Genomic DNA, 20841 nt, shown 5'->3' with positions numbered 1-20841 from the left:
CATCACAACTAAGGACATCTGAAGAGTTCAGCGCTCGTGGGCGTCGGCTATCCTTCGGGGTAATGGCCGGCACCGAGGCTTCAAACGCGCTGGCTGAGGTACGGATGAGGGGGGCGAACGGCAGTTATGGGGAAAGGAAGGAAAAAAAAAAAAAAAAGACACTTTTGAAAGGGCTTCAAAGCCTCACTTTCAGCTCAGCCCAGAATCTGGCCAGACTGGGAGCCACGCTCCAAAAAATGCAACACTCGTCAAAAGAGATGTTTGGAAAAACGCAAAAGTTGAGCAAATAAATAAAATTTTAGCCCAAGTTGATTTCCGGTTAGCCAAAACGTTATTGTTTGCATTTAGCAAAGAGTTCCACGTCAAGGTCTTAACAGAAAATGAAATCAGTCCATCTCGTGAGTGAGCGCAAATCTGAGTCACAAATTGAAGAGCTTTTTGGCTCATAACATCTCCTCAGAGAGAATGTGAAACCACTAAATTGATTTTTATTCCGAGTCATTTCGTCTTCAGGATTTGTTGTGACAGTCGGCAACAGTTAGTTGCACCTGAAGGACTTTGGTGGAAACCGAGACTCTTCATTACGGCATTGAAATGATGAGGAGAAAAAAAAAAAAAAGCACTTGATCAAAACTGAAGGGAGAGCGACTATTTTTGGCCCACAGTCAAAGCCGTCTGTCTCCTGCTTGACAGTCAATCTGAGACAGGATGTCATCGTAACTTGCTAAAAAAAAAGCCGTAGCATTTTCAACTCACGTTTGAGAAGTTCCGACGCTGCTTGCGCGCCTCCAAAAACGAAGGAGACGTTTGGAAAGGCGGCGCAGGTAAGCGTGTCGGCGCCTAATCATCTCCTGGAGAGCTGCACGTGTTGATGAGAACGAACACGTCGAGCACGTCGCTATGCTAAGCTAACGTACGGCGTAATTTGACGCCGCGGCGAGCAGCCGTGGCCGCGCGCTGAAAGCTCGTTAAGGCAAAGCCTCGTTCACCTGTCTCGCTTCATTCCCGACGAGAGCCGGAGGAGGGCCGCGCCTGCTCGGCGCTCATAACAGGTACGGACGCGTTCAACCGCAAACACGGCGAGGCCTTCATCAATTATTTAATAAATCATCGGTTCGTTCAGCAACAAGACAAGCTGCTGAAGTTGATCTGAGGGAACAAAATGGAACAGGACGAGCAACTCTCTGGAAGTCGGCAGCCAAGATTGAAAATGGCTCTCAAGGCTTCGAAACCAACTTTTGACATTTTAGAGATTATTTGGGCGAAGAAATGTTCGGTTTTCACGATTGGCCGTGTTATTCCGGGCCAAGCGCGGAAAAACGCACGCGGCGGCGAGATGAAAGGAAGAACGCGGCGCTTAAAGACAAGCCTCGGCAGAGATACAAAGAAAGGCTCGCTCCTCACCGGCACATCAGAGAGCAGGAAGCCCGGCCCAGCCGCCCCCCGTGGGGTCGGCGCCATTCGGGACTGTAATCCCGTTAGCGCATCTTTGATCTGCTCTCCCCAATCCTAATTTCAAAACAAACACCCTCGACGTGGCGGATGATGCAAAAAGCCAGGACGGTTGCCACCCATGATATCGGCAGAGAAGACCAGATGTCAGCCGGGGGTCGGCACGAGCTCACAGCCACGTTTTGGAAAGCAAATTGAGAGAAAAAAATGGCAGGATGAGGTTACCTGCAGAGGGTGCGGCGGGTAGTGGAGCCAAACATCCTGCAGGTCCTGCAGGGAAAAGAAGAGGAAGTTAAAAAGGAGGCTCGCCGGTGTTAATACGTCAAATTATAGAAAGGTGGCGCCTCGGTCGAAAGCGGACGCAGGATACGGCCAATAAATCATCAGAAATACGTCAATCCCAAGAAATGACCTTCTGAGGGTTCAAAAGTGATGAGGTGAGCAATAGCGTCGGGAGCAATGGGTGGGCGGGTGCCAGTGGGGGCGAAACCACAACAAAGCATTCGCCAGCTCATTTTCAAATCCGGTCAGGGCGGGAGACTAAAAACGGAGTGGGGGAGCGCAAGGGGAGGTACGCCGACGGACATCGTATCAAAGACCGAAGAAAAGTCGCCGAGGAGGTAAGACTGTTGCCAAGGACAACGGCAGGGAGAAACAGGTTGCAAGCATCCACGCGAGAACCGAAAAGGTGGGACGCAATTTTCGAACATCGCTGGTTAACTTTGGGGAGTGGGAGAGCGAAAACGATGCCGTGTTGAGATTTTTTTTTTGTACGCCGTAACGGCACTTAGCTTGGGAGTCGCTAAACTTGGCTTAGCGACGGGAACGCCATTGCGTAGGTGTGCCTAATGAAGTGGTAGCGCGGACTCCTAATGTTTCAATTACAGCCGTTCGCTAAGACGAGGCAGACAATGACTAAGCCGGCGTGGAGTGGGGATTTAAGAAAGAACATGTTTTCTTTTTTTTTTCTTTTTTTTTTTTTCCTCCCCGCGACTGCTGTAATTACCGGGTGCACAAATCATCTGCAGCTGCCAGACGCACTACACGAAAAAAATGGAAGAAACAAGAGCGTCCGGGTGTGTGTGTGTGTGTGTGTGTGTGTGCTTCAACAGTATTTTCAATAGGAGCTGGAATTTCGCTACCTGTGCCGACTACGTGTCGAGTCGGGCTTCAATCAAAGAAGTCTTTAATCAGAGATCTTGCCCGCACGCGAGGATGAGCAGGCAGGCCGGACTTTGTCTCTGACAAGTTCCCGCGCTCGCTGACAAATTGCTCTCGAGCCGCACGCTGCCAATCAATCCATCAAATATAGTAGCGCGGCAGAGCGATTGATAAGAGATAGCCCGGCTGATCGATAAGCACGTAAAACCTGGCGAATGATCAAGGTGAAAACGATTTTGCGTCGCCACGTAGGCTGGGAAACAGGAATGCGCTGGGACAATGGCTAGCCGATGACGCCGCCCGCCTTCGTTTTACAAAAGCAAAGACAAGTTCTCACTCCGACTGTGCAAATGTTCGATTTTTATCACAGGACAAATGTTAAGGTTGGTAATTAATAAATGAGCACCAAGGTCGAACGAAACGCAGAGTACTTATTGTAAATTGTTTTTAAAATGCTGCTCACATTTAAAACTACGTACAGGAACAAAGCATTTCGCAATCTGGAATTTTCCACTCGTGTTAAGTCCTATTTTAAACAAACGAGATGTTTGTAAGCACGCAAGAAAATATCGCCATGTTTTTTTTATGATGCGCCGTCATAAAGACTAAAAAGACTTTGTTTTTCCCAGGTGGCCGTCGTCTAAATGTTCCCCCGAGACGGCTTTAAAGGTGATTTTGGCGCCGACGGAGAAGATGTCTGAGGGGCATAGCCGGCAAGTGTCATTAAGTACATCAGAGTTGTCGAAGAAAACTTTCCCGGCTTGTGTGTGTGAGAATTAATGAAAGCTTGGCCAGATTGGCCAATGGGCACAAAGTGAATTCATCAGGATGATGATTGCTCCTCCACAGAAGGAATTCCCTAAGGAGTCCATGCTGGCATTTACATCTCCTCTGCAATATTAGCAGCAAGAGAGTCCAGGTCGGACCGAAGCGCCTCGGAAAATTTGTTTGGAAACAAAAAAGTGACGCCATGTTGAACGCACAATAATGAGAGCTGCTGAATCGTTTGGGATGATTTAAAAAATACAATAGATCTTGCAGACGGACGACTTCTTCTTCCAACCAACCCCTCCCCCTGCCGCCTCACCCGTGGTGCCACCCGGCCGCCTTGCCTGTTCGCTCGCCGCCTCCATCTGTCTCCTCCTCACAGCTTTGTGCAGCAGGACGGCCATCGGGAGGATTCGGCGAGGGGTTGCGGGTTACAAGTCAAGCTATTTCAATCCACCGGCTGGAGCCAACGCAAAACTTTCAAAGTTCCACAACATGATTTTTTATGAACCGAGCAAGCACATAAAACGATTCATAATCGATAGCGTCCCACCTGGCTTTTTGAACGCACGTTTTTTGTTTCAAAATGAAGACGGCATCTCAGTAAAGTAGGTTAAAGAGACTTTTTTTAAAAATATATATTTTAAATGCTGCGCGCGGTAAATCTCAAGCTAATCGCCGTCAGATTAAAAGCGGCCATTTTAAAAAGGGGATTACCTTTGTGACAGCGCGGAGGCAAGCGGAACAATAACGCCGTCAATCGGCGCAGATTGAATCGTTGAAAGTTTCAAACGTGCGGATAGAAAAGTCAAGCCAGAAAAGAATAATGAAGATGGGGAGTTGAACCGGGTAAATTGAAACATTTGCCTTGATGACTTGGAATCCTTGCAGCCATCTCCAACTGCTCTGACTTTTGTGGATCCATAATTCATGATCACTTTCCTCCCGTAGTTCGGGAGCTGTGAGATGTTCAAATATTTAGTCCTCAAACTTTTTTTGATGTGCTCCGTCAAACATCTTCTCAGGTCTGGATCAAAAGACCGGGCCGGACCGCGCCGCCTGCGTCTTAGCGTGCGCGTGCCTGCTTGAGATTCGCTGCGGTCTTTTAATTGACCCGTAACATTCGTGGCCAACATAAATGCAAGTGCTCAAGAATTCATCAATGATTCATTTGACGAGTGTGCGCACCCACCCGCACCTGCGCGCGCACACCAGCAGGTGTCTGGCAATGTTCTCGCTGCACTTCATCTATATTTCACTTTTGACTTGTGCTCCTTCCTGTTTTGATGTTTTAGTTTGGCAACGAAGCTCAAGAAAGCGAGGATAAATGGAAGAGGGGGGTGAAAAAAACCAACTATTTGCTTCTGAGACAATCTTTTGTCTTTTCATTTGACTTTGGCAGCCGGGCGTTGCATCCACGAGCGGCAATCTGCAGCGAGCAGTGGCGAGATTGGCGAGCCAGGCGCCATCTAATGAGATCCACTCGTGCGGAGGTTCTATTCCATCTTTTATTAAGTCCAGATCTGGCCGTTTCATTTCTTTCTCTTCATTACGAACTGCCTTTTGAACGCTTGCTCAACAAATTTTGCAACCGGGATTTTTTTTTTTTTTTTTTGGCCCCCCTGAAGCCAGTTTGGTAACTTGATCAGAACTTTAATCGGTCTCTTATGAGGAAGATGCAAATGTGTTTGGGAAAACACCCGAATCAGCGTTTTCCATTTTGCGGGCCGATCTGACCATTCGGAGGCGTCCTACTTCTTTCGCCCCCGTGCAACCGCATTTCCGGCACGTAGACTCGACCGTGCCTAATATTTTGGTGTGCTGTGGCGTTAATGACAAGCGCATTGAAAGCCACTCAAAGCAGGGCCCGCTAAATGAAATCTCCATCTCAAAGTGGCGAATATTTCCGCCGCCTGGTTGTTTTTTCATCCGAGCGCATCAGCAGTCGAACGGCGTCGGTTGAAAATAAATATGCAAATACGAGGCATGTTTCATGTCAGCACAGATTGCTTAAAATAATAAGAGCAGACAAATCGGAGCGTGCGGCAACGTTTCATCTCCCTGTGAAGTTTGACTCGCAATGTTGATGATGGTTCGTTCGGTGAGCTAGACCGGGCTACGTCCGTCTGTCCGTCGGGTTTGATTGAAAGCAAACATGGCGGACAAGATGAAGAGAAAAGCAAGGGGCGTGCAACCTCACCTGGCCGTTGAAGAGCAGTCGTCCGAATAGCTGCCGGGCCTCGTCCAAGCCGCCCTCCAAATAAACGGCACCTGCGTCAAACACATGTTATTCTCACGACAACTTCATCAAGAGGCACATTGTTGAAATCATACCCCCCCCCCCCCCCCCCCAACACACACACAGTGGTTTTGTCCAAACTATAACAAATATTGAAACAGGTCACACAGCTTTGTTTATCCGCGTTGGAAACAAAAGACATTTTTTATGCAAGCAGTGCACATCCAAGCACACCAAAAAGATGAGGAAGGGAAAATAAATTGGACAAAAGGAGCGGTCCAGAATGCAGCGACGCTGCCGGCAGGGCCGACATCACAAATGCGTCTCTCGCTCGCTCTCTCGTTGGCTCTCTGTGGGAATGATTTGCGGCATCTGGCTCTTTTTTTTTTTTTTTTACTAGCAGCAAGTCGGCTCGCTCTCCTCTGCGTCTTTTGTTCTTTTGACTCAACTGGCTGCAACTATCAGAGTGCCTTTAAGCGGCACGCCGCTCGCAAGCATCGCACTCGGGGCGGCTCATTCAATTTGGAAAGTAATAACCACCTGGCAAATTGGGTATACAATCACGCGGACCCTTTTATTACGCGCATAAATGAGGCGAGTGGAAAGGCGCGAGCGGCTTTCATGGAAGACATCAAAAACATATGAGGGATTCATCAACTGGGAAGGGAAAGTGCTTTCAGATGGCAAACGGGCCATTTGCTGCAAAAGCACAGAAACAAATGCAAACAAATGGCAAAGGCACCACAGCAAACGCTAATAGACGCGCGCACGCCCGCCCGATCGCCCGCCCGCGCCTGTGCACGCCGCGTCCTTCGCCGGCGTGGAACAAATGTTGCTCAAATGTGATTAAGTCTGCCGATGAGTTGCACGCCGGACATGAGTCAGTCGCCGGGAGCCAGACAAGAAAACGCCAAAGGCGAAACGACTCATTTTGGTCAGCGCGCGTCGTCTAAATATGCTCAACACCCGTCTTGAAAAGCATAATTGTCATGCGGCCTCGGCTTTGCGGTCTCTTGATTGGAAAATTGGATCGGGACTGAAGTTTTGGAAAGGAAAAATCGTATTTTTTGCTTTTATAAATAGTCGTGCGGCACGTGCGGCAGCTTACTCTTAAGTCCTTTCAGATGCGCGAGTCAAGTGTAATTGCGGCCGGGGAGGGCATGAGGGCCGAGCGCACCGAGCTCTCCGGGGCTTCTTCCCGGCGCTGGGGATTTGCGGTTTGTGCAGAGTTGAGTTTGAGATGTTGCTTCTGCTACGTGACAGATGTTGCCTCTGGAGAGCAGCTGGGAGGCGACGTTTCAATGGCTTTTAACTACCCACTCCAAATGTGTGCGGGAGGGGCCGAGATGATGAGGGTGTGTCCGGGAGGCACTTCGCTTCACGATATGATGACACGGCGCATTTGGAAAGCTCCCAAACGGAGGCGTCAAAGTCATTCAAACACAAAGTTTTTGCCGCTGATTACATTTTCAAAAGTTCTCCCAGAGGGAGGGGGGGAGGCAAGTTGGAAGAAGGGGGACGGGGAGAAATCAGCAGAGACCCCGCGAGGGTTTGCAAAGGTATTAAAAATCTCAAAGCAACACTTTTGGTGTCAATCAAAGAGCCTTTGGATGAAAAAAGCGAGATATGGAGTTAATTCACGCATGAGCGGGCCTGACAAGGAGGCTCTCGGTGCAAGAAAAAAAAAAAAAGGGTGCCCCAAAGCCATCCAATAAATTTCACAACTCGGTGGAATCATTAAAGGCGATCGGGACGGGCCGGCAGGCTGCCGACGGCCACGGCAATTAAGATGGCGCAGCGTCAGCGGTGTGACCGGGCCAAAGCGCCGCACGCGTTTGCGCCACAAGACTTCCCCTGACATTAGTGCGCTGCGGAAATATGCAACCGATTTAAAAATCCTTTTAAACACCCGAGAAGCGTTGCCTTACGTGACCAGGTCGCGACTGTCTGCTTGTGCCGTTAGCAAACAAATGTCTCCAGCATAAACATTTGCAACTTTGTTTTGAGGACAATTGCTGAAGATGTTCAAAGATTAAACATTCTTCATTTGTACTTTTCACCTTTTGCTTCCTATTTTGGGGGGCAGCGCACTCGGAAGTCCGGCAAGAACCCGATGCGTGCGCTTAGCTAGCTAGCAACGGGTAGATAAGTCAGTAGAGTACAGCAAGTGCAGCATGGATGTTGGATGGAGGTCAGTGAGAAGCTAGCAAGAATTTTTCCAGGCGCCGGCTGAAACCTCTAACGAACATCCGCATCTGTCGAAAGCCACGTCTGGCCGCGAGATGTTCGGCGGCGGAATTGCGACGTCTGAGAGCCTTGCGTGACCACTAAAATGCGCGCGTCGGGGGCGTAGCGAGCGCCGGCGGCTGACAGTCACATTAATAACCCGGAATGAATTATTCAAAAACGCTCAGACTCTAATCCATCAAATAATATATTAAGCTCCCTCTCAGCTCAACGGGGGCTGAAGCGGCAGACGGACGGCGAAAACAACACATTGGAGAAACTTTGCGAGCGAGCGACAAAAGGGGCGACATCAAACATCTTACTTTTCAGAAACTTTTTTTCAAAAGCAATGGCGGCAATTAACAAAAGGAAAGGGCGCTCGCTCCGCCAACACACCGCGCGCATTGTGCGGGGAGGATCTGATATTCAGCGAGCGGGAGATAATCCTTTCCCTGCGTTCTTTTAATAGGAAGAGCTTAGAGAGAGCCTCACAAAAGGTTCACCATCTGCATCCCCACGGCTGCCGGCGGCGTATAATCCGCAGATCAACTGTACAAGGAAATTAGGGCCATCAAAACAGAGAGAGGCCCTCTTTTGGTGCTCGCCGCCTGGCCTGCGTTTCCTTTCAGTCGGAAGGAAGCCGCGGCGGGCTTCTCAGGGGGGAGGACCTGAGAGGCAAACCAGCAGGGCCGCGCTTTCTATGAAGACGGCGAGTGGGTTTTTTTTTTCTCTTTTTTTTTTTGTTATCATTCTGCAGAGCAAAGAGGTAAAGTGGGCGCCCGAGAAGAGGAGGTGCGCAGGCCAAAAGAGCCCAAATGAGAATGGCCCACTCTGGCACAAGTTAATGACAGAGGATCAGAAAAGCAAGATTTCCATTCAACACTTGGAATTATTCAGGGTTGCAGGGCAACCATTTGCATTGCAGATGCCTTTGCTTTCCATTCCTTCGCCGCCGCTCTCTCGCTCTCCGCCAGAGAATTGCCCCGCCGCCGGCTCGGGAGATAGACGCGCTCTCGACTGCGCCCATGCAAAGCAGCAGATTATCCGCCACTTGCAAGGCGGCGCAGGTTCAGCGGTCACCGCGCCAAAGAAACAAATAAAACAAAGGTCAAAAAACAAGCACGCTAAGCCGTTAGCGTGCGCCGCCAGGCAACTCCGAATGTTATGACTGCGTCATATTCGGGCAGACACGGAAAGGAGGAAAGTGCCAGGCGCGTTTCCACTTCTCCACGTTATTTGCCCGGCAGCCAGGGCGGGCTTGACAAATCAATGCGGGAATTTGAAATTATGTCCATCATGTAGAATGGAATTCAAATTTTGGTCATTAACATACAGTCGGGTTATGCCGAGCTCCTATAGGGGGCAGCGACGTGCATGGCGACATACCTTAGCAGATTCCGCCATTAAAAATCATTTCAGATATCTGGGAAAGTAAATAGCGCGGCGTGCTCGACTTGCTCAAGACTTGGGGAAGTGTTCTTTGTTATTTGGGGGGGCGGCGACAGTGACAGCGTGACTCGAGGCCGACATGGCAGTCTCTCGGCTAATAACAGCCAAAGTCGAGACGAGATGAGAGCGCCGGAAACGAGGCGAGCCGAGCCGGAGCGCAAAAGAAACGCCAAGCCAGTCGGAGACGGCTTGCTAACAAGGTCTTGAAGCCGCCGTTTGAGCGCCAAAACTGAAATGAAGATGACAAAAAAGTCCCGGCGAGAGAAAAAAGCCGACATCAGACGGGGAAAGTGACGCTTTCAAAGGCGCGTCACTTTTTCCTCGCGTCTGCCGTTTTTTTTTTTTTTGTTTTTTTGTTTGGCAGTGTGTCTCTGACAGCACTTTTCCTCGCGCAGGTTCCCTCAGAACAGCGTGTTTATTCATCACTTTTATGAAGTTGAAATTGGAGGGGGGGGGGGTGAAGGGGGGGGGGGGGGGGGGGGGGGGGGGGGATGAAAGCGAGGAGGCTTCCAGCACGGCGTTCTCGCCACAATGAGAACGCCGCCGACAGCCACGGGACAGAATAGATTACTACTTTGTCTAGGCCGATAATGAACCTGTGACAAGTGCGGGGGCCCCGGGGCCGACAAGGGGGGGGGCCACGGTGCCAGTCAGCACTTTGCGCCCGCCGCTTGACACCGGGAGGAGGAGGAGGAGGAAGATCTCTTGAAAGCCGCCGCGCTCTCTCTCGAGCGTGGCAATCAGGATGGAGATAAGATAAGAAAAAGCTGCAGACGCTGCAGCTCCGCACGAGCCGGGCTTAGCTCGGTGGGACCGGCGCACGCCAAAGTTACAAAGCGTGTGCGTGCGAGGCAACAGAGCAAGGCCGATAAGGGGGCTTGCCCGCCCGGCTGTTGGCCATCTCCCGAGGTCAATAAAGGTCCGTAGCGCGTCCGGGATCTAACACCTCGGCAGGAACCTCTGCTCAGATAAAAATCTTAATAGCGAAAAGGAAGTAAGGTTTTAAAGGGAACAAAAAGATCCGACATCAAGACAACAGCACCGTGTGACGGAGCTTGTAACGAGTGAACAAAGACTGAAATTGGAGCAGATTACCGTGCATATTTCTCCTTGACATTTACATCAAGAATATTTGTTACATTCTTAATAAGAAAAAAAAAACATTGATTCAAAACATTCAAGAAATGTCTCACCTATGAGGGCCTCAAAGCAGTTGGCCATGGCGTGCCGCAGGTCCGACTCCCGGCACAGGTCCGGCCCGTGAGCGTAGAGCATGAAGCGATCCAACTCCAGTTTCTGGAATGGAACATTGGAATCAAAGAGGGCATAGAATCTTCTTACAAGCCAGACAAAATGGCTTAGCCATTTTAAGAGGGGTTGAAATGAAAAATGCTATTGGCATGCTAACAGTTAGCGTAGCAGTTTCAAAACCTTTCAAGCGAGCACACATGGTGGAACAGCACATGTAGACAGACAATTTTAAACACGCAAGGAGCAAGCAGCTCCTGAGGTTGCTCACAAGGCCCTTAAAGCGATCCAGAAAACAAAAAAGTCGTTTATTTAGTTTCGTTTTCATTTCGATGGTGGAAATGACAAAGAGCTCGGTCACACAAGATGATGTCATTTTTTGCAAAGTTGCAAACTGCAACTTGCCTTCCTCTAAAGTGCATCCAAAGTCCAAGCCGTGCAAACAAAGAGCCAGGGTGCCACTTAATTACGGCTGATAACTGTCGGGGGTACGCCACCCCCGGAGACTCAAGCGCCGCATTCCACCGAGGCTCCAACTCTGAGAGCGCGTTCCCTCGCCTTCCCCACTTTCAAGTCCAATTGTGTCGACAAATACGCATATATTATTTGGGAAGAGATATTTAATTACGAGTGTTCAACAACTTGGCACGGGCGAGGCGCTGGATGGCGCTCGCGGTGAAGGCCGACACAAACGGCCGCATCTTTTGTATTCGGCGGGGAGCCGCATGAAAGACGCATCCTTTTAATTGGTTCCTCGCACCGTTGTGTACTTTCTTTCGGCAAGCTCAGCTAGCAGGAAGAGGGACGAGGGGGTCGCCGAGGTTTGAAGCCTAAGCGATTTCCGCAAGACTTCCGGGGACCCGCTGGGACCCGGGGTTTCGTCCTCCAAAGCAACTAACTTTTAACTCCAAAAGCGGAAAAAAACGGGGGGGGAGGGGGCTTACCTTGGCGAGCATGGCCAGGTGCTGGTTTTGCACAATGGCTGTTCTGTAGGTGGCCAGGCCTCCTTCTTCCAAAGTGGGGAAAAGGTAGTACAAGTGGACACTGCAAACACAAACATCATGGATGAGCAACTAGTTCTTCGGAATTCGCAATGGACACAAAACTGTCGAGCGCCATTTGGAGGCGGACGGATGAGTTCTTCTCCCTCATGAATCATTCATTGAACTTTTCAAGGCCTTTCCAGGCCCGAGCCGTTTGGAGCCCGCCAGCGGACGCGCGAGCGATTTGGCAGCTGGCTTGCGCCGCCGCCCGCTTCCATTTTCATTAGCAGCCGGCGTTGGCCAAAGCTGAAGCGTGTCATTTTGATTTCATCCCAGTCACAAACAGCCGTTTAATTGCGCCATTTGAAATCAATGGCGGCGCAGGAACGCAGGTGGCGTTCCCGTGCCCAAATTCGAGCGGCAAACAAAGAGCCTGAAACGAATCGTGTTGTTGAGATTAGAAAGTTCGGATGACTTTAGTGCAGAAGGACGCTTTTGGAATAAGCTCAAACCGAAACACTCGCACGAGCTCCCAAAAGATGAATCGGCTCCCGGGTGCTCACAGGAACTCGTCCAAGATTGTGAGTGAACTTCACTCGCTAGTTCCTCTAAAATATTTACTCACAAATATTGCGGGGCGACTTATTTATTTTACATCATCTGCTTTTAAAGGCGTCCTCTCGCAGCAACAGAAGCGGCGGCGCACGGGCCGGCTCCACATTGCCGCTCCCATGCGCGGAATATTCCGCTGGCCGGACAGCGCCGAGGGGGCAGATTGCTGTGTGGGGTGGGGGGGGAGGGGCGGGGGCTGGCATTTGGTTGGATCCGCTGTAGCCATTTAACTGGACAAGAGGCCGATAAATAATTCAGAGAGGCAGAACGCAGGCTGAGCGTGTCTCATCCGAGGCTAACAATCCAAGACGTGGGCAGACGATGGCAAGACGGGGGAGTGCTGGCCAATTCTTTGTGAGAGCCTGTGAACCAATCAGACATGCTTCATTTTTTCCCCCATCTGCACTTAAGCCGGCACAGGAAAAAAAAAAAAAAGACTATTTCTTATGTGGGTTCCTTCATCCATGTGCATTTTGTTGCCTCGCACTGCTAACGTTGATTCGATTCTAGTCTTAAGATCAGATTCCATTCTTTTTTCAATTCAATCCAAAAGAATCGGCTTTTCCGAGCATCGGTTTGTTGAAAAATGATTTGATTTTGCCACAAAAGCCCCGGACCGGATCAGTTCCTCGCGGTTCAATCCTACTCGGGGAGGACGTGGGGTGCTTTCTGGTCGTAGGCGGCGCGCTCAATTAATAATGTCCACGTATAATTAGTCCCGGGCTAGGCTAAGTGGCGCACGGGCCGCAGTCAATAACACGCTGAGCGTTGCCGACAGCTAATTGCGAGTTGTCATGACAGCTTTCGGGGCCGTCGAAAAAAAGATTGCCGCGTGCTTGGGGGAGGGAGAACTTCCATCCAGGCTTCCAATTACCAGGAAATCGCTGTCTCCGCACCTCCAACACTTGTGACAGACACCCAAAGACGGAGACGATGAGAGGAACGAGGGAGCCGAGTGCTCCGAGGCGGTGGGAAGAAAACGGCTGACGGGATTGAGCTCGACTTCAATTAGCGCTCGCGTCCATCAGGCGCAGCGGCGCAACCTTCTACTCACCTGGTGAGGAACTCCACCACGGCGTCGCCCAGGAACTCCAACCTCTCGTTGTGATTGATCCTGGAGACGGGGGGGTGAGAGAGAACGTGGAAAAAAAGGCAACCAGAATAGCAGCACATGCATTCCAATGTTGCTACCAGGTGGGTGGAATATCTAAATTTGGCTGCTTCCCAAATGTTGCTTAAATTAAAAATATAATAATAATATAATATATAATATTCTAACAATAATAATATAATTACAATAATAATTAATAATAATAATATTATAATATAATAATAATAATAATTATAATAATATAATATTATATAATAATAATAATAATAATTAATAATAATAATAAAATAATCCCAGAAGCAGACTTTTTGGCTTCATTGGAATGTTTTTGTTTGCAATCTTGCAATCGAGCGCAAAAGCAAAACTCGGCGGCGAAGGTAATCCCGAGCAGGCATCGGCGCGTCCTGGAAACGAGTTCATTTCATTTGCCCCGAGATCTCCCGCGCTTCCGTGATTACAAGTTAATTTTCCTCTCAGCGGGCCTGCAGGGAATCTTAATCACGAGGCGGCTGGCTACATTCGATCGTTCCCGTGGCTAGCGATAGCGTGAAGACGCATTTGTGTGGCGGCGGGCGGGCTACCTGGAGGGGGAAGGGTCATCCTGGCCAAGGCGGGACATGATGTTGATCAAAGTGTTGATTCCTGAAAGCAGCAGGGTGGCTCAGTCAAGGAGGACGAGGAAAAGGAGGAGGAGGAATAAAGGCCACAAAGCGCCTCACCTTTCTTTCTCATGTACATATGGTGAACCTTCCTGTCGCCATATTTGGGTTGTCGGATGCCGCAGTTGGAGAGGGAGTTGCGGGCGTGGTCGGGGTTCATCCCAAAGTTGAGATGGTGACTGGGATGCGTCATGGCCAACTGAACAAGAGCAACAGGAACAGGAATTTACGTTCACGCCAGCCTTGAGTCCGCTCCGTTTCCCTTTGAGGCTGGAGAAAGCGTCTACAAAAGAAACGGGCGGGAACCGTGATATGCGCACAAGCCGGCATTTCTGAGAGCCACGTCAAAAAGAAACGCTAGCCGACTTGCTTTCTGTGAAAGAAATGCAAAAAGACACAGGGGGGCAGAAAATAGTCATGGAACAAATTGTAGCTCCATTTTTTGACACGTGCGAATGTGCTGATGGCAAAGGAATGAGTTTTAAGCACACGGGCTGCAAAAAAAAATCGACTCATTTCCTCTTCGGAGCTTGAGCTTCGCTACGGAAGCCATTTTTTTTTCTCTGGCAAATGAGACCTACCTTGATTGAAAATGTCACTTTACACACAAACGTGTCATTGCAATTCAAGAATTCAAGCACGGTGTCGAATATCAGGAAGAGTCACAGAATGGGGATGAAAAGAGAAATTTGCTGGGGTGTTGAGCTCTGACTGCACTTGTGTTTTATCCGCCTAATTTCATTTGTTATCCACCAGCGACAAAAACCGAAGCGATCCAGCGTGTGAGATTTAAAAAAAGATGCGATGAGCATTTATCAATCTTACATTTGGCCAACTTCCGCCGCAGCTGCCCATGTCTGCTTTCAGACAACTTCAGATCAATTTCAAGCTCCAATGAGATGTAGATGTGAAAGCTAAACACGGGTGCTTCCAATATTTAGCAGCGCGCGATCGTCCTTCTGCTTCCTAACTGTGAACGCGCACGACAACAAATTCCACAGATGTCAAAAAATACTTTTTGGACATCTGTGGAATTTGTTGTCGTGCGAGACGAGCAGATGCGTTTGGCGCCTCGGTTTTGTATTGACGATTGAAAATATATTTTTTTTTGCGTCCCAAGTTGCCGTCCGCCCCCTCGCCGAGCCATGTCACAGCTTCACACAAACAAAACACATCAGTCAGTGCGCCTTGTTTGCACTTAAGGACGACGTCTCAAAGCGTTGCTGTCCTTCACAGACAGGCCGCCGACGCGCGTTCCACTCGACTTAACCATCGAGGCAAATGTGTGAATAAAAATCGGAATGGATGGCGAGCGACGGGTGGACTAGATGGTACAAGACGGTCCATCGTCAGTCATATATTTACTCGCACCCTTCACACGGAACGTCCCCCTTTGTGAGAACAAACTGCGAGTATCGTTCTATTGCTTGTCTGCATGTGTTGCGACACCACTGTTGTATACGTTAGCCTGTTAGCCGGTATTCCCCATTATGTGTTAGCATTAATCTAGCAGACTGTTTTATCTTTAGCTTGATCATAAACTTAAATAGGGGGGTCACGATAAATAACTTGACACCTTTGATTTTTTTTAGAGAGGATTGAGTTAAATTCTGGTGTCTGGGAAAATGGAGAAGTGGCGCCCACTGTATTGTGCTCGAGGGAGTAACTACTAGCTGGAAATTCCTTGTGATGCTGATGACATTGTATATTCTGAGCAAAACATCCCATTAAAGGCATGCGCTCCTTAGAACTGGATTACGTGACTGCTCCAATGACTTGTCAGTTCATGACTTAATAACACAAGCACGCATAAATATGGATGACTTGAGTATTTTACTGTAGCGCCCAACTACTCCCGTGACTTTAGATCACGAGTAGCCACGAGCGCATTCCATGCGAATCCACGTTCGCAATAACAATTTGACATGTCTATGAATTAGTTATTTCCTCAATGTCATACAGGATGTGCAGTCCAGCGACGACCGCGCGGCCGATGTAACATGGTCGCCATAGAGACCACACGCCGCCCGGGTTCGGCGAAGAGACGAGTGCCATTTATCATTTAGACAGACGGAGAAAAGAGCGGAATGCGGTAAAATGTAATGCGGGCCAAAAGAGAGGTCTGCCGGAATGTCGTGGCGAGAGCCGGCGTGGCCGTGAAGAAGACAACAAATGAAATAGTGATGCACGCACGGCGGGGTGGGGGTCGGGGCGTGTGACAACACAAGCGGGCCGGGGGACTTGTACACTTGAATTATTGAGATGTTCTGTGATGCCTCTCGTTGTGGCGGCGAGGCTACAAAGTAAAGGGGGGGCCGCGGGGCGGGGGCTGAATCAACAGGGGGCGGGGGCAGGATTAAGGCCGTCCTCCACGGGTGCGCTGGCGTTCGTGCGTGGAGCGGCCATCAACGCACTGCTATAACCGCCCCCGACTTTTTACATGTTAAATGTTTAACGGCCTCTTAGAAGAGGAGATGCAAAGCCCGCAGAGGGTGACTGGCGGTTTGGGGAGGGGGACATGGAGACCAAAAAGCTCTTGTCAACACGCCGCCATCCTTTTAGTTTTCATTTGAATTGATTGTACGTTCAATTGAAAGATTGCTTTGCGACAAAAAAGTCACGCTAGCAGCTAACGGCGGCTTGTTTACAACTTGAGGGGGAGGAAATAGTCAAGTGAGGGTCGTCCAAAACTAGCAACCGCTAAACGTGACCCAAAAAAAAAAAACATTATGAAAAAATAATCAGAAATTTCAAAATTATATTGGACTCTCTCAAAACACTCATTAAGTTTTGCTCATCTGTAAGTCTGATTAAAATTATTGGGAATGACCCGCATTAACCAGATGAAATTGCCATTAATAATTCAAGCTGAGTCATTTTGATGACGCGACTCCGCTCTTGTCGGTCATCGGAAGACCGGATGGAAGGCGGGCCGCCTCGGGACGCCATTTCGGATGCAACAAGGCTCGACGGGGGGGACAAAAAAAAAAAGATGACTTTATGCAGCAATAAAAGGTCTGCAAGCAGCGTGTGCTGGTGATTTTGTGTCCACTTTATTCCCCGCTGTGCTGACAACGTTGCCCGCCGCCACACAAATAGCCGGCGGCAGGGCGCGCTCGCTATGACTCAACTTTGTTCTTTTTGGAATCGGCTGTTCCCCGAACACAAGTAATTAGACCCAAACCTCAAAAGTGGACCGAAATTTCGGGATGACTTTGTACGAATTCAGGGCCACGTTTCCGCATTCTATCAGCGCAACTATGAATTGATGCGCCGTCGACGATCCTGACAGAGAGAGAAGGAGGTGATGTCAAGCTCCGAATGAGTGCTTGTCAGTCGCCGGCGAGCCTCGTAGCGGGCCGGTGTTTCCTTTTCGTCGCTCATTATGACAGCTCGTCACGCTACGCTTGACAAACGGCCGATCGATATGTGCAAATTCCGGCTTGCCGGGGAGCGCTCGCGCAAGCACACAAAGAAAGGTGCGAGTTTAACGATCAAAACTCTAATGCCTCGCTGATGGCGGCTCCTACTCTCGCTGGGGGAGGGGGCACCCCCCGGGCCGTGACAGGGCAGAGCTAGCATTTGGCAGGACTGTTCTGTCAGCGCGAGTCACAGCGGAGCCGGCAAAGTTGTGACTTGGGTCGGCGGCGGCCACCTTAAGTGACTCCCGCGGCGCTCTTTCCGCCTGAACTGTCGGAGTAGAGGCGGCGCGGGTCCACGTAATGAGGAGTCTGCTGCCTCCCACAAGCCCACATCTCACCGCAGGCGGGCAGGCGAGCAGGCAGGCAGCCTCAAACCAGCGTGCGGCGCTTTGTCTCCTCCCGCTTCTTAACTATACCAGCCTTTAAATAATACAGCGCTGGCACGTCGGTGTCACATCACTATGTCACTCTGGCCATCCAACTTCATCGCAAGGCCAATGCGGCCACACTCGAGCGCATTCCGAGCACGCCACGCGACTTCTCGACGACCAGAAGATGGCTTTAAAGGTGCTTTTATTTCAACCTTGCAGTAAAATGGAATTGAAATTTGCAATTCGGGCCAGGAGCGCGCTCGGGAATGACCCGCCCCACGCAAACCAAACGTTTCGAGATGGATGAAAAGAAGTGGCCTTTGGAAACATGAAGCGGGACTGGCATTTTCTAATAGAACTTTTTTTAACATATTAATTTTTTTTTGCCCTCTTTGCTTAGAGAAAAAGAATTTGCGAGGAGGGAAAAACTGTTGTAGCTAGCTGGAGCGTTTGGCTTAGCTACTAGCTAGATAGCGTCGTTGCGGCCTGAACTTTTGCATCCATGGCCGGGACATGAACGGACAACACCGCTGCGGCGACGCGTCTGTTTGTGGATGTTGTTTGCGGTGTGCGTCTTACCTGCAAGAGGCAACGCTCCTTGAAGACGTAGCCAATCAGCTTGTCCAGGTGCATGAGGCACTGATGGTAGCGGACGTGATGGGTGAGGACGGGCAGCATCATGGCGTGCTGCGGGGGGGCACAAAGAGAATTCTCAAGAAGGTGGCTCGGGAGTGGGGGGGGGCAACCTGAGCGGGGATCGTGTCTGATATGAAAGAGGAGTGACGGGAACATGTTGGAGGGGAATGTGTGATGAAGGGATTGTCAGAAGCAAGGGCTGAGAGCTGATAGCGGGCAGAAATCAATCAGACGCTCATTATTTATTAAGTGGCGCGAGGCAACACATAGATGGAATCATCACAAACCCGATGGCGGCGGCGGCGTGAGGAGAATGACGGACAGGAGGGAAAATTCACTTTGGGGCAGGGCGGCGGGGGATCGAAGCCCATTTGGCCGTGTTGATGCACTTACTTTGCCACGTGCGCTGACAGCCCTCTGCGGGGAGAGCGCGGGAAGAACGGCGCTCGCCCGACGGGCTCCGTCATTAGCCGCGCGACACAAGATGGCAGAGGCGCTCTTCACAACGTTAACCCCGAGCGAGGAGCCCGCCGTCCTCGTTTTTAATTAGCGCTACGGGGCGAGGCCACGCCGGGGGCCCGAGCGCACCGAGAGGTGTTGACAAGGAAACCCGGAGGGCGTCAGGGAGCGCCGCGTGGGTGACGCGCTCCACCGACACGCTTAAAGAGCCAATTAAGGAAGCCGCGACGGGTTCCTGAACTTGTCTGGTGGGCCAAAAACTGAATTTCTAATGTGGTGTCCATCCAGAGAGCTTTTGGCCAGACCTGGACGACACCAAACGCTCTGCCTCCGACGTCAACATTTTTTCTTTTTATCTGAAGACGGATTACCGTAACCAGAATTCTGCGTCGCGGAAAGTTCATTGGAAAACGTGATGTGGAGGGAATTAAGAAATACTCATCGGATGTTTCGGCACATTTAAACGAGGCCAGATTCGAAGCGACCGCTTAACCGATACGCTTAAGGTTGACCCTGACATCCAGCTCAACACGAGCTGTAAATACAAGCGGCGTTGCTGTAAAACACGGGAAACTCATGTCGGGAACATTGCCGCTACATCTTTGCCTCTTTTTCAGCCTGCGTAACAAAACTAAACAAGCTTCATTTTCTTTAATTTTTCCGTGAATGCCAAACAGCCTTCGCTCCTTTGAAGGTCGCAGAAGGCGATGGACACGACGGTGAATAACGCTGCAAATTCCCCAGCTCTGCCTTTCAAAAGAAACGACCTTGGTGGTGTCAATCCACGTCGATCACAAGCGGACAAGTTTCCTTTTTTTTTTCTTTTTTTTTTAAAGGTAGTTTGGGCTCGAGATCCGCCGCTCTCAGTCGGCGGCGTTGCGACGCGCGGTGCAGAGTGGAGCGCCTGAAATTATTCATGAACCAATTAGTCGCAGCAGTCCAGCTTGAAGCAAATATAATTGGGTGGCAATTATGGATCGGATCCTCTTTGCTAGACCTTGCTGCAAGAGAGGTCTGGCTTATGAGACTCGAACTTTCCTGTCATGCCTCTCCAAACGCGAGCGGTGGCTGGAGGCGATGCGCCGGGCTGCCAATTATCGCTTTACACTTGACGGCCGGCACAATCGGAGGACAAAAACAACCGGGGAGAGAACGGTCCAAAATAAAAGCGCCGCTGCAGCTCACGTGCAAATTCATCAGCGGTTTCGAATCCGTTTTTTGATCAAAGTGACGCTCGATGCGACCGGGTGTCGACCTCTCACTATCAAGCCGGAGCAAGATTTTTTTTACATTTGAAGCTTCAAGCGGTTTGATGGCAAACCCGCTTGAGCTTTCCAGAAGTCTTGTCGGCTCCCTCGAACAACAACTGGAAAAGATTGCGGAGTCGGCGCGAGCGTGAGACGGACTCGAGCGGTCTCGCCGAAGCGAGTCAATGTGTGAGGCACGCCTGGACCTTAATGGAGGCGGACGGTTGCAACGGGGAGTCCACTTTGGCCATCGAGCGAGGACATGACGCAACGCACGGCAACAACATGGCAAGTGTCTCCGATGCGGCTGTGCAGTCAACCTCGGGCTCACCCGCCCGCGTCACCTCGTCTCACTGCCACCAAGCGTGACGTTATTTGCAGCGTGGGGCGCCCAACCGGACCTCTAGTTGTTTTGATGGCAATACCAGTTTGTTGTCAAGACCTTCACACACGATTGTATTTTTTCCTATTCGTGTCACATGCTCCACTGGAACACGAGCAGGTTACCTGACAGACGTCGGAGCGAATGCCGGTCTTCCAGAATCCCTGGCTGCTGAGCTCCACCGTCACCTCGCGGCGCATGGTGTTCTTCTGACGGATCTTCTGAAGAGCTTCCTGCCAAACAAGCAGCCGCGCAATTATTGATCAATGGCAGCCGAGCCGGTGGAGACAAGACAGCAACCCACACGCAAACGGCTCCCTCCCGCTGGGCTGACAGATGGCACGTGCCACATGGGTGGCGCACCCATCGTGGCTAACCGAGACCTGGCCTTTCGTCAGCTCGGCCCGTCCGAGGCT

The 20841-nt window shown here is 50.4% G+C and overlaps 1 protein-coding gene across 3 annotated transcripts in view; it reads right to left on the bottom strand.

Annotated features, from left to right (window-relative positions):
• drosha (drosha ribonuclease III) overlaps positions 1-20841 on the bottom strand; it is a 97558-nt gene that overhangs the window by 11461 nt on the left and 65256 nt on the right. For all 3 annotated transcript variants that reach the window (XM_068648730.1, XM_049749531.2, XM_049749532.2), the window contains 9 exons: positions 20551-20658; positions 18281-18388; positions 13969-14107; positions 13831-13891; positions 13193-13252; positions 11488-11587; positions 10489-10591; positions 5582-5652; positions 1678-1722 (listed from right to left, as the gene is read on the bottom strand). In XM_068648730.1, the coding sequence (XP_068504831.1) occupies positions 1678-1722; positions 5582-5652; positions 10489-10591; positions 11488-11587; positions 13193-13252; positions 13831-13891; positions 13969-14107; positions 18281-18388; positions 20551-20658 (795 nt within the window). The remainder of the gene's footprint in view (positions 1-1677; positions 1723-5581; positions 5653-10488; positions 10592-11487; positions 11588-13192; positions 13253-13830; positions 13892-13968; positions 14108-18280; positions 18389-20550; positions 20659-20841) is intronic.

The sequence above is a fragment of the Syngnathus scovelli genome, chromosome 18 (genome assembly GCF_024217435.2).
Source record: "Syngnathus scovelli strain Florida chromosome 18, RoL_Ssco_1.2, whole genome shotgun sequence".
Taxonomy (NCBI): Eukaryota; Metazoa; Chordata; class Actinopteri; order Syngnathiformes; family Syngnathidae; genus Syngnathus; species Syngnathus scovelli.
Note: the sequence above shows the minus strand (reverse complement) of the source record. Positions and strands in the feature narration are given on the sequence as shown.